We start from the raw sequence: 13244 nt of genomic DNA on the forward strand, positions 1-13244 counted from the left end.
AACGCCAAATTCAACAACCATAATAACATGGAAGAACATGCATTACTTCAGAGACTTGAATAACTGCTAAAACTCCTAATAAGCAAACTTTTGATGTTACAAAATATATTTGTATTTTGCATTTTGATCATACAGCTTTTAACTGGTTAACAGACTTTAAGTGCCAAAATATTACAAAAGGCGCAATATCCCTCTAATATAATTTGTCTTATTGTAGATATCTGACTCTATAATGACAACACTGTAAAGTTACATTAGCATTCACACATCGTCTAAAAGACCCATCAAACATCCTTAACCATTTCCTTCAAAATTGAAAAAAAAAAAGATTGTGTCATTATAAAGACATTACCTCACAATTCAATTTCAAACTATAATGAAATAAGTAAAAAAAAATAAAAATGTGTATTGAATGTGCAATTTTCCTGAATATTACTTTTATATTTTCCAAATTATTTTCAGTATAGGTGAATGGCTCCCCATGATGTTTTAGCTTTCTTTTTTTCTGATGAGATGCAATGGTAGCAAAAATGGTTTTAAAGTTAAAGCACATGGCTCATTAAGTTGTCTATTTGTGTTTACGCCAGCGAATACCATTACAGCTAAAGCTGAATGTACTTCAGAGTAGAGTTTAATATTGCTAATGGAAAAAACAACACTGACCACATAGTCCATTTACCCAGAGTCAGACATAAACACACACGCCTAAACATCTCTCTGTGCATCTAAATACTGTATTTGTATACTGTATAATGCATTTATATACAGTGCCATTTAAAAGTCTAAGTCCACATGTGATTTAAAAGCTCTTTTTAACCCGGAAAGACCCAGAAAGTTTTAGGATGCTGACAATTTACAACAAAGAAGTGTTATGATATGAAATGAACACTATTTCTAGGTCACTTATTCCAAGAGCTGGTAACAATATACTGTCAACACACACACACACACGCAATGTGCCCATAAAGCCTCATTAACTATAGTTCTGTCATGACAACTCTCGGAGGGATTGGCATGGTAATGTACATGACAATGTTAATGTATTTGGTCTTGGCGGAATAGATCTGCTACACTGCTGCTGCTGCGGCAGAGCAAGTACCGAGACTTGCTACTGCCAATACATCCACAACATGCTGCTGTGAGCATGTAAGAAATATTGCTGCTGCAAATATAACATACATGAAATAACCCCATATAGCGTACATGAATCACCTCATAGCAGATCTATACAGGTGGAGCTGGGGAAGGTGAAGGTTTTCTGAAGCAAGCTGCAACTGCTACGACAAGCACTAGTCATATATTTGAATGTTGAGCAACAAGCTCATTGGCTACCGATACAGGAGAGAACCAATCAGCTGTGCCATGTGATAATGTCAATGTTCATTAGGTCAGATTGAGTTAGACCTATCGGACTGCGCCATCTAGAGTTTCATGCCAGAACTCTGTATATGGAGATGCTAATTTCTAAACTTTGAGTTAATGATATTAACCTGATTGAGATCTTGATACAGAGCCATCTCATTTATAAACATAAGTCTGTTGTTACCCAGCAGGACACTGAGGAGTCCTGATGTCTTCACAGTCCTCTTCTAGCCAAGGTTTTTCACCTGTGAAGAAAAGACGGAAGAGAAAGGAAGTATTAATAGTAACTTGAAACTCTGGCCAGGTGTATTTGTTCTTTCAGTGATTATTTGTTCTTCTAAAGTTTCCATTGAGTTAGCAGTGAGAAAGAGAAATGAAAGGGTGATGAGGAACAGTTCAGTTTTCAAACGCAGGAGAGGGTGAAAATGTTGGCCTTGATAAGACAATAACACCACACATGCATTCAAACGTAATCAATCTGGAATAAAGGCAAAGTACCGGGAAAAAAATACAGGGACTACATTACAGTCTTCTAATGATACAAACAACTGACACAGTCCAGGCTGCTTTTTTGCAAGTGAAGTGATAATAATTAGCCGTCAGCCGCTAATGCAACGGCAGGAACAAACATGGCTATGATTGTGTACATAAGAGTTACTGAAGTAAGACAGCTAGTGGAATTATGAGTTAACACAGGCAACATGTGGAATCTTAACTCCCTGTTGTGTTTAACTCACATCATATGTGAACAATTTGTGTTTTCAGAGAATTCGAAGAGCAGATGCAGTGCTTTCAACTACAGCCAAATCTTTTTTTTTTCTTTTGCTCTCACACAAATATCCTGCTTAGAAAATGTGGAAATCAGAGCTACACTCTTAAAAATAGAGGTGCTTCACGATGCCATAGAAGAACCTTTTTGTTTAAATGGTTCCATAAAGAACCTTTAACATCTGAAGAACCTTTCTGTTTCACAAAAGGTTCTTTGGGGCGAAAAAAGGTTCTTCAGATTATAAAAAGGTAAGAAAGAGATGGTTCTTTAAAGAACCTTTGACTGAATAGTTCTTTGTGGAACCAAAAATGGTTCTTCTATGGCATCGCTTGAAGAACCTTTTGAAGCACCTTTATTTTTAAGAGTGTATAGTTGCCACACATAAAGTTGTCACAAGAGCTGTATTTCATTAACCGAAGGTTTTAAGTCAAGAGTCCAATTTTACAAAGGCTTTGTTTAGAGTAGCATTTTTAAGTCTGTTTATTTAATGTAATGCTATATAATTGGTTCATGTAAAACACTTAAATGGAAATTAAATGCAATTTATAATGTGTTTTGTTGTTGTTTTTGACCCACTTGAGTAGAACTTTTAAGGCATAGTTCACCCAAAAATGAGAATTCAGTCATAATTTACTCATCCTCAAGTTGTTCCAAACCTGTATGATTTTTTTAAAATTATTATTATTCTGATGAACACAAAAGAAGATGTTTTGAAGAATGCTGGTAACCAAACAGCCTTTCGTAGCCATTAACGTCTATAGATGACAGAATTTAAATTTTTGGATGAACTATCCCTTTATCATCTTTATATGTAATTTCATAATGACTTTTATTGTCTTTGAAATATGGTTATTTAATGACAGGTTCCCAGTTTGACAGCTTACTATATATACAGTATATTGTGACAATATAAATGTATTACATAAACTGTATCTTTTTAGCAGCACAATAAAACTGAAAATTGCAATAGCGCAAGACTTTAAAGTGCCCCTATTATGGATGTATAAATGTCCTTTCATGCAGTTTGTAACATAGCTCTGTGTGAATGAAAACATCATACAAAGTTTTAAATCTGAAAGTGCACCGTGTATAAAGTTATTGTCTCTCAAAAGAAAGAGTCGACTCTGAATCATTGAAACGAGTTGTTTTTAAAATGAATCCCAAGCCGTTTCATGTTGACGTCAACATGAAACATTAGCATATTGCCCGCCCACTTGTTGGTCTTTTCGCATTGGTCTGAATGAAAATGCAAATTCATTATTTGCCACTAGGTGCACTTTTGGAGCGGTAAAAATAGCTGTTTCCTTTGTACACAAAGCAGCACTGCGCTCACAAACGCTGCTTTATCAGGCATTACAGGCATGATGAAATTAAAATGAGACCAATCGGACCAATCACAGCAGATTAGCGTCACGCAAAGGAAGGGTTTGGAAAAATTAATCGTTGAGCGAATCATTTGGGAGTCGTTGTTGAGCAAATAAAGTAAAAATAAATGCATATTATAAGACAATGAAAGTGTTTTTTTTTTTTTATCTTGCATGCATGTCAACCTGTTGTTGGGGACTCCCAAAACCAAAATATGAACCTTTCATTACCCATAATAGGGGAACTTTAAAATCCAATACAGAAACTGAATTTCAAAAATAAACCTATTTTTTGGAGTAAACGTGATAACTAGTTTAACACAATAGTGATACTATATAACTATTTGGACATTATTCTGTCCAAACACACCCGAAAAGTGACCTGAAATAATCAGAAGAACATTTGTGAAAATAAAAAACTAAAACAACCAGCTATGAAAACACCATGTAGAGACGCTTCACTGCGCTCTATCCTGCAGAGGGGAGATGAAGTCCAGGCCCAAATAACTTCAAAGACAAATCCTTCAGATCCATCACAACTTCACAGACGCTTATGAGCCTTTCAGTGAAACAGATACATGTCTGTTCAAAGCTAAAACGAAAACCTAACCAGCTTGAGGATTTTATATAACCCTTATGAAATTGTATCAACCCAAAATGTCTTTATTTACATTTATACAACATAAATGACAACTAGCATGTTGTGTAGCTGCTCGATGAGAATGGAATGCAGAGCAAAGCATGTCTTGTACCTTTACATATGCTCTTGTAGTTTGAGCAGCAGTCACCCAATTTCACACAGTCTTCAGAACAGGAGCAGAGGCTGTTCTGCAAACGCTCCTCACTGCAACGGAATTTAGAACACGTCCAGCGCTGACCTGGAACACAGCGAGTGACGTGATAAACAGCAGGATAGAGATGACGTGGGAAGATTTGAGAGGATCAAGATTGTTGATATAAACTGCTGAAATTTTGGTAACATGAAAGCACTTCAGAGCTGTATAGAAAAGTGCTTTCAAAATCAATGTAGCACATACAGCATATTTTACATGCACTTTTAACATTTAAAACTAATCTGACAACTGAAATTCAGTTAAGTTAAAAAAAATGTGTAGAAAGTCAATGGAAGGGTTTCTGATTATTAAAGGGACAGTTTACCCATTTACTCAGACTGTGTCAGCTCTTTATTGTTAGTCACAGAAACACTGAATGATCAATACTATCTCATGCACAACCATTAAATTATATGATCATTCTTTAGGTTATTATGAAAATGTTCATCCATTCATGGATCAGTGTCATTTTAGTATAACTGAGATACTATTATTTTATTATTACTATAATTACTTTAATTCTTTTTTTTTCTGTTTTTATTTTAATTTTAGTTAAAGTTTTAGTAATTGTGTTGTGTGTGTTTTTTTTTTTTTTATGTGTACACTAAAAAATGCTGGGTTAAATATAACCCAGCGCTGGGTTAAAAAGGGACAAACCCAGCTATTGGGTTAAAAAGGGACAAACCCAGCTATTGGGTTGTTTTGACCCAGCGGTTGGGTTGTTTTGATCCAGAGGTTGGGTTGCTTTGACCCAGCAAAACAATCCAACCTTTGGGTCAAAACAACCCAACTGCTGGGTTCGTCCCTTTTTAACCCAGCGCTGGGTTATATTTAACCCAGCATTTTTTAGAGTGTATGTATATCATTTTTTATTAATATTTTTTCAGTTGTAGTTTTAGTTATTTTAGCTAAATGAGAAATGTTGTACTGGCAACGAGTTAAATTTTTTATTCTATTTTAATTCAGTTAAAGTTTATTTTAGTTTTTAGTTCTTAGTTATAATAAACTATAATAACCTTGACGTAGATTCTGCAGTTTAGTTGTAATAATATATTCTATTCTATTATTTAGTTCTAACTATTATTAAAGATAGATTATTGCTATTAAAGTTCTATCATAAAATATTTTTGGTTGTTATGCTTTTGTAACAAAACATTACATATAACATATATTAAAAATCTCCTGCTTTCTGAAACTCCAAAAATTATTTGAAAATTTCAACCGTTTCTGTCCATAGAATGCAAGTCAGCATGACTGATCTGAGCAAGATTTAAAAATATATAATCCACAGACAAAAGACAGTCATATAAGTTTGGAAAATATGAGAATAATAAAATGATAACTGAATTTTCAAAGAAACCACCATTTAACCACAAACACTGAGGTCTAGCATCTGCTGGCAAGATAAAGCTTATGCACATGTGTGTTTTCAGTCAGTAGAAGCGCTCATCTTGACACATATCGACATTCTAGGACAAAGATGTTAGATAAGGCAACAAAGCACATTCTGAATGTAGGTCTGTGGGTTTTGTGTGTATGATACAAAAAGCTAAGTTCTAAAGTATTATACATGTGAACAAATGAGACAGGTGGAGACAGTGAGACAGGAAAAGAGTCTGCCTCAGCAGACCCAAAGCCACTGAACCTTTACATGCAGTTCACCAAAGCAATATCCACCCATCCCACACATGCAGCGCACAGGGCAGGCACCACAGGGAGGAACATTCGGCTACTGTGTTGGAAAATGGAGCTGATTTAAAACATCAAGGGAAAAAACTGCAGGGAGGGCCTTTAAACCCAAACTCGGAGAAACCCACAGAGCTCTAACACTTCACTGAGGGGATTTCAACAGGTGGGTGTTGATGGTTTAAACAGACATTCTTGTGTCCAATGTTTGCAGGCCTTTTTTGGACTGTTACACCCCTGAATAAATGGTCAGTGTCTGTACACATACTATGAATATAACTTCATTTTCCGTTTCTGTTTCTATCTCAGACACATTCACAAACACAGCCGGTTTCCAGGCTACCGAAACACAAAACAGCATGACATTACCATGGAGAGTTCACACTTAATATTAAAGGGATAGTTCACCCAAAAATCTAAATTCTGTCATTAATTACTCACCCTCATGTTGTTCCAAACCTGTAAGACCTTTGTTGATCTTTGGGGAAAAAATGAAGTGATTTTTGATGATCCGAGAGCTTTCTGAACCTGCATAGACAACAACGCAACTAACACGTTCAAGGCCCAGAAAGGTAGTAAGGACATTCTTTAAATAGTACCACACACATGCGTCGTGACGGACACAGAAGAGAAGAAACTGTTAAATGAACTTGTTATTTTTGTTTTCTTACAAAATACAAAAAATATTCTCGTAGCTTCATTAAATTACAGTTGAACCACTGATGTCACATGGGCTATTTTAATGATGTCCTTACTAACTTACTGGGCCTTGAACGTGTCAGTTGCATTGCTGTCTATGCAGGGTCAGAAAGCTCTCATTCAGATTTCATCAGAAATTTCTTAATTTGTGTTCCGAAGATGAACGAAGGTCTTACGGGTTTGGAAAGACATGAGCTGTGAGTTTCATTCTTTTGTGGAACATAAAAAGGGAAGTTTAGCAGAATGACTATGTGTAGATAGGGTTGCCAAGCTCCAAAAAGGACAAAACAAAACTCACAAAAGTCATGACTTTTTCTTATTTTTAATGCTTTATCAGCATTCAGCAGCACATTGACGTCTAAAGTGATGTATTGTATGCAGTTATGAAACCAGACACTTCACATTGAATCTGAACAGATTTGGTCACACAGGATGCATGAAATGTCACTTACTTGGTTCCACACACACTTCTTCATAGTCCAGACAGCAGGTGCCTTCATTCACACACGCAGTGTCACAGTGGCACACCGCGTTAGAGTCACGACTTTTGGACAAGCAGCGGTTTCTACAGCTATTAGTTACTAGAAAACATCAAATAAAGAGCATGTAAACAGAATGATATGTGGATATAATGACACTGGCTTCATTCCCAAGCTCATGACACCAAAAACCATTACACAGTGGATTAAAGGGTGATAATAGATACTGTTTATGTATTATATGCACCATTATATGAGAAAGATTATAAAAGGGGAGCTTTAAACCATGACCAGAAAAAAAAGTAGAAAACTAAAATACCTTTATCACTGCAACGGAGTTTGAGTATAAATATGACTGTGAGAATTAAAGCCAGCAAGCCAAGCAGAAGGACCTATAGAGAGAGAGAGAGAGAAAAAAATAAACAGGAGGGCAAAAACTGTAGTTACAAGATTCAGTAAAGCATGGTGACCCATACTCGGAATTAGTGCTCTGCATTTATCCCATCCAAAGTGCGCACACACAGCAGTGAACACACACACACCGTGAACACACACCCGGCGCAGTGGGCAGCCATTTTTGCTGCGCCGCCCGGGGAGCAGTTGGGGGTTCGGTGCCTTGCTCAAGGGCACCTCAGTCGTGGTATTGAAGGTGGGAGAGAGTACTGTACATTCACTCCCCCCACCTACAATCCCTGCCGGTACGAGACTCGAACCCCCAACCCTTGGATTACAAATCTGACTCTCTAACCATTAAGCCACGACTTCATTTGCTTGGAGTTTAGGAAATACTGTAATAATAAACGTTTCTTTGACATAAATGTCAACAGCAAGGTCAAAAGTTCAGTTCCTGTGGTTTGTTTTTCCATGTCCGCGGGTTGAAGCGACTCCAGTAACATTATATCTATCCCCTAGAATGCAAATTATAGTAGGGGAACCCTGCCAAAAAATGTGTATTTTAGCCCCCGGAATGCGATTTTTAACTGGGGACCCCCTCGAAATGACATTGGGCTAGTTTTGGGTAGTGATTAGGCAGGTTTTCTTGTGAAAACCTGGCAACCCTGCAATACAGTTCAAAAGTTTGAAATCTCGTATGCTCAGCAAGACTGTTCATTTGACCAAAAATACAGTTAATATATATATATATATATATATATATATATATATATATATATAAAATATATTTTAAAATTCCTGTGATGGCAAAGCTGAATTTTCATTATTACTCCAGTCTTCATTGTCACATGATCCTTCAGAAACCATTCTAATACCCTGCTTTGATGCTCAAGAAATATTTATTATTATTAATGTTGGAAACAGTTGGAAACCATGACATTTGAAGAATAGAAACGACACCAAAACAGCACAGCATTTATTTGAAATAGAAAACTTCTGTAACATTTTAAGTCTTTACTGTCACTTTTGGTCGATTTAATGTGTCCTGGCTGAATAAAGGTTTTATAAATAAATAAATCAACTTTTGAATGGTGGTGTATCTTTAAAAATACTGACTATTGCACCAATGGGAATGGTACATACACTTTTCATTCCCTCTAAGCTTTAAAGTGAATTGTTCAGTTTAAAGAAAGGGTTGCTGAAATATGAGATCAGATGCTAGGGAAGACATTAGACAATATGCAGCTTTGTTGAATTTAGAATGTCATACTAAATCAAAATCGGGTGTTTTCTTTTCAGCATTTTGAAAACTGTTTTCCTCTTAGATGATTCTTCTAAATAATGATTAATACAGAAATGCAATAAAGAGCCACCAGCCTGCTGGTGATTGCAGCTATTTGCTTAAAGTGACAGTTCACCCAAAAATAAAAGTTCTGTCATCATTACTCACCCTCAAGCTGTTGATCACAAATGTAGATATTTTGAACAATGTGGGTAACCAAACAGTATCTGGTCCCTGTTGACTTTTTGTGCTCAGCAGAAGAAAGAAACTCACACAGGTTCACAAGAACTTGAGGGTGAGTAAATGATGACAGAATTTTCATTGTTGGGTGAACTATTCCTTTAAATGGGTGAAGGAGGCATTTGAGCACTAACATGGTTTAGAAAAAAATTAACCTAAAGGTATCGAGATTAAATATTACACACACCAGCCACAAATTTGCATTTGTTTATGAAATATCAAAACAATGGGTTAGTGTTCTCGACTAGCTCAATTTCAAAGAGACACTGTAACACTACATTACACAATGAGATACTGTATGCTGGCGTCTGGACTAATGACCAGCATTTCCTCTGAAGCTCCAGTGCAGCCAGTTGTTACTTGTTTTCACAGCTTTTGCGCTGTAGTGTTTTATTAAAAAACACGGCTCCAGCATTGTTTGATAAATTAATTTCCACAACTTTTCCAATTGTTCATGATTACAATGCAAACTGCACTCTAAAAAATGCTGGGTTAAATACAACCCAGTGCTAACCACTGGGTCAAAACAAGCCAATTGCTGGGTTTGTCCCTATTTTACCCAGCACTGGGTTGTATTTAACCCAGCATTTTTTTAGAGTGTGCCATGACCTTTAAAGACTTGTTTCCCTGACTTTTCCTGGCCTGCACATTACATTCATTTCCAGGTTTTCATTGGTCGTGGGAATCCTGATGATTAATGATGCAAGTATGAGCGAAATCTCAGCTAGAACAGCCTACTTCTAACAGCAGAAATGGTCAAATAGAATTTGCAAAAACAAAGAAAAAAGAAACAGGGAAAAAATAGACACAAAACTTTACATAATATGTGACCCTGGACCACAAAACCAGTCATAAGTATATTGTAGCAATAGCCAACAATATTGTATGGGTCCAAATGATAGATTTTTCTTTTATGCCAAAAATGTGTTACGTAAATATATCAAAACTTAATTTTTGATTAGTAATACGCATTGCTAAGGACTTAATTTGGACACTTTTAAAGGCGATTTTTCTCACTATTTCGATTTTTTTTGCACACTCAGATTCCAGATTTTCAAATAGTTGTATCTCGGCCAAATATTGTTCTATCCTAACAAACCACACATCAATGGAAAGCTTATTTATTCAGTGCTTAGATGACGTATAAATCTCTCTTTTTTTATTATTACCCAATTTGAATGAATTTTTTATTTGATTAATTAAAATGAATCAATTTCATTAAAAAATGGCTGGTTTTTAGAAAGCATGAATTTTTTCTTGTTTTGATGAAGTGCCACTTAAGCCTCAATATCTAACTTAATTATCCATGTGTAGTATATGCATGCTATATACTATACTATGCTGTATTATACACTGGTCTATATGGAAATATACTGTATGTCAACTTACTTGAAATTAATACAAGTAACTAAATGAATTATTATTTATCCTTACACAAACAATTAAGATGAAAGGTTAAATGAGTAGCACTCCTCATGGGTTGCTTGTTTAATAACCTAGTTTCAGAAACCTGCTGTTATAGTGTCCCATGAGTCTTCGCTTACCGCACAGAGGATTTTCAAGTATCTTGACTTTGTTTTGGTGGCGCTTTGTGTCCGTTTGGACCGCTGTGCTGTCCCCAGTAGGTTGGCTGCGTGCTCGCTCATGTGTTCCTCCCGCTTGGCTGAATCCATTATTGATCGCTCGCTCAGTGTGCGTTGCACAGGTTTGTTTCGCAGGGACTCATTTCAAACTTTGTTCTCTTGTGACTTTGTAGCTCGTGCAGTAAAGGACCGCCCAGCTGCAGTCTAGTCAACCAAAGGTAACATGAGCGGCAGCACATGCCCTGCTACTGTGTAATTATATTTCAACCCGAGAAAGGACAGTCGACGGCGAAGACTGGTTGCATTGAAATGACCTTTATAATCTGTCGATATATCGTACGTGTCCGTGTTTGGAATAACGTATTTGGCTGATTTATAAAAGCTCTTCTCTTTGTAACATTATGGGTACAGTTTCAGCAAAAAAAAGTGCCCTCACCTTTGTACCTTCTTTACTCCTAAAGGGCACATATTAGTAACCTTACTTAGAGGTCGTAACGCATTACTTTCCATAAAAAGTAACTAAGTAACGTGATTAGTTACTTTTTAATGGAGTAACGCAATATTGTAATGCATTACTTTTAAAAGTAACTCTCCCCAACACTGGTAATATGTACCCTTAAGGTAGCAATATATACCCTTTAAGGGTTCAAAATGTACAAAGGTGCCCCTTTGTGGGTAACGCCCCAGTGACAAGCTTTTGCGCCCCTAAAGATAAAATGTTTCACTTTTTTTCTTTACTGACAGTTCTACGAGGCGCACATGTGGTAAATTAGGCCAACCGTGTTTTGAACTGATTTGGGGAGGAAGACTTTTGTTTGGATATGTCAAATAGATCATATTGCAAGTTGAAGTAGGCTACACGTTAAAGTGTGGTAGATTCACTCTAGGGTGAATGCTAATAGCCTACTGGTTTGGAATTGTGTTGGCTGTAATTTGCATGGCAAAACAAGTACAGAAATGTGCAGCCGCTGTGTAACATGCAAAATATGCTGCAACATCAAGGTCCAAGCCTTTATTTATTATTGAATGCATTCTGTCAGATTCCAAATGAACTGGTGCTTTTCGTTATGATGGCCTCAATATGCATCTGCTTTATTGCAAGTTTTGCACAACTACACTCTCTCGTGGTCAGTCGACGCATGTACACTACATCATTTATCTGATATTCAGCAATTATATGAGCATGATCTGAAGGAAAGAGATCCATTCAGCCATCAGATCAACATCACAACCTGCATTTCACTTTCTGTTATTAGTATATATGACATCACTATAAGAGATACACTATAAGAAATGGTTTTTGAATTGCCATATTAACATAAACCATAAAAATATGAAAAAAACGTGTTTTTACCTTTTACCAGTTATATTAGCCTGTTACCAGCTGTATTTTCATCCTTATGAAGATGGCTGTATTTTGCGATTGATTATGGTCAAATATCTGTGACATCTTGAATCTGGGCAGAGCCAGCGAGGCTGATTATCTGAGCTGACAGTATCACGTTCCTAGTTCATTTAGTCTCACTTACCGCATCCTTCAGGAAACGGAGGGAATCTAATTAGAATGAAATATACACAGAGAGGTCATTACATTAAGCTCAATTATTGATCAACATCAATGGAATTTTTTGTAAAGCATTGTGTTTTTTTAATGATAGGGTGAGGTGTGCAAAAGTAGGACAGTTTTGGTAGATTTGACAAAATTTCATTTAATAATGTGATATGGACATTTGAGCATAGTTGGGCACTTCCTCTTTTTTTACTGTTTTAATCGGACAGATCATAAGCTAAGTGAGACGGTGCTTTTAAAAGTATGTGAAATACTACAAAACATGTCTTTAGAACAATTTTGTTCTGTAAAAAAGTCTGTGACCTTTATGGAAATCTGTATCTCATCAACTTAAGGTGGATATGCTGGTTTTTTGAACATAGTGACAGTTATGTTACTGGTGAAAGGTGGACTAACTGCTTTAACTAGCTCAATTACGGTCTACCAGCTTGATTTCAGCCTCACAACCTGGTATTCCAGCTAATGCATTATCTAGATCAGCTTGGACCAGTTCATGACCAGCAAGCTGTAACTAGAAACCATGTAAAACCATTTTCCATCATGTGCTATAGAACAGCTACAATCTGGATATCACAAAATATCCAGGATACACTCTTAAAAATAAAGGTGCTTCAAAAGGTTCTTCAAGCGATGCCATAGAAGAACCATTTTTGGTTCCACAAAGAACCATTCAGTCAAAGGTTCTTTAAAGAACCATCTCTTTCTTACCTTTTTATAATCTGAAGAACCTTATTTCGCCACAAAGCACCTTTTGTGAAACAGAAAGGTTCTTCAGATGTTAAAGGTTCTTTATGGAACCATTTAGACAAAAAGGTTCCTCTATGGCATTGTGAAGCACCTTTATTTTTAAGAGGGTAGATCCAGAATCAGTAAACTTTCTTTCTCATGTTCAACATAAAAATATATTTTGAAGAACGTTGAGTAAACAAACAGTTGACGGCAAGTGGGGACCAGAAACTGTGTGGTTATCCACATTCTTCAAAA

General features: G+C 36.3%; 1 protein-coding gene across 1 annotated transcript in view; it reads right to left on the reverse strand.

Moving 5' to 3' along the window:
• LOC107562320 (ectonucleotide pyrophosphatase/phosphodiesterase family member 1-like) overlaps positions 1-11046 on the reverse strand; it is a 29087-nt gene extending 18041 nt beyond the window's left edge. Inside the window, exons 1-5 of the mRNA XM_016246952.1 lie at positions 10652-11046; positions 7512-7584; positions 7166-7294; positions 4248-4373; positions 1547-1607 (exon numbers count right to left, since the gene is read on the reverse strand). Of these exons, the coding sequence (XP_016102438.1) occupies positions 1547-1607; positions 4248-4373; positions 7166-7294; positions 7512-7584; positions 10652-10780 (518 nt within the window). The 5' untranslated portion in view covers positions 10781-11046. The remainder of the gene's footprint in view (positions 1-1546; positions 1608-4247; positions 4374-7165; positions 7295-7511; positions 7585-10651) is intronic.
• Between the last annotated feature and the right edge of the window lie 2198 nt (positions 11047-13244).

This window comes from Sinocyclocheilus grahami, unplaced genomic scaffold, assembly GCF_001515645.1.
Source record: "Sinocyclocheilus grahami isolate Dianchi unplaced genomic scaffold, SAMN03320097.WGS_v1.1 scaffold817.1, whole genome shotgun sequence".
Classification (NCBI taxonomy): Eukaryota; Metazoa; Chordata; class Actinopteri; order Cypriniformes; family Cyprinidae; genus Sinocyclocheilus; species Sinocyclocheilus grahami.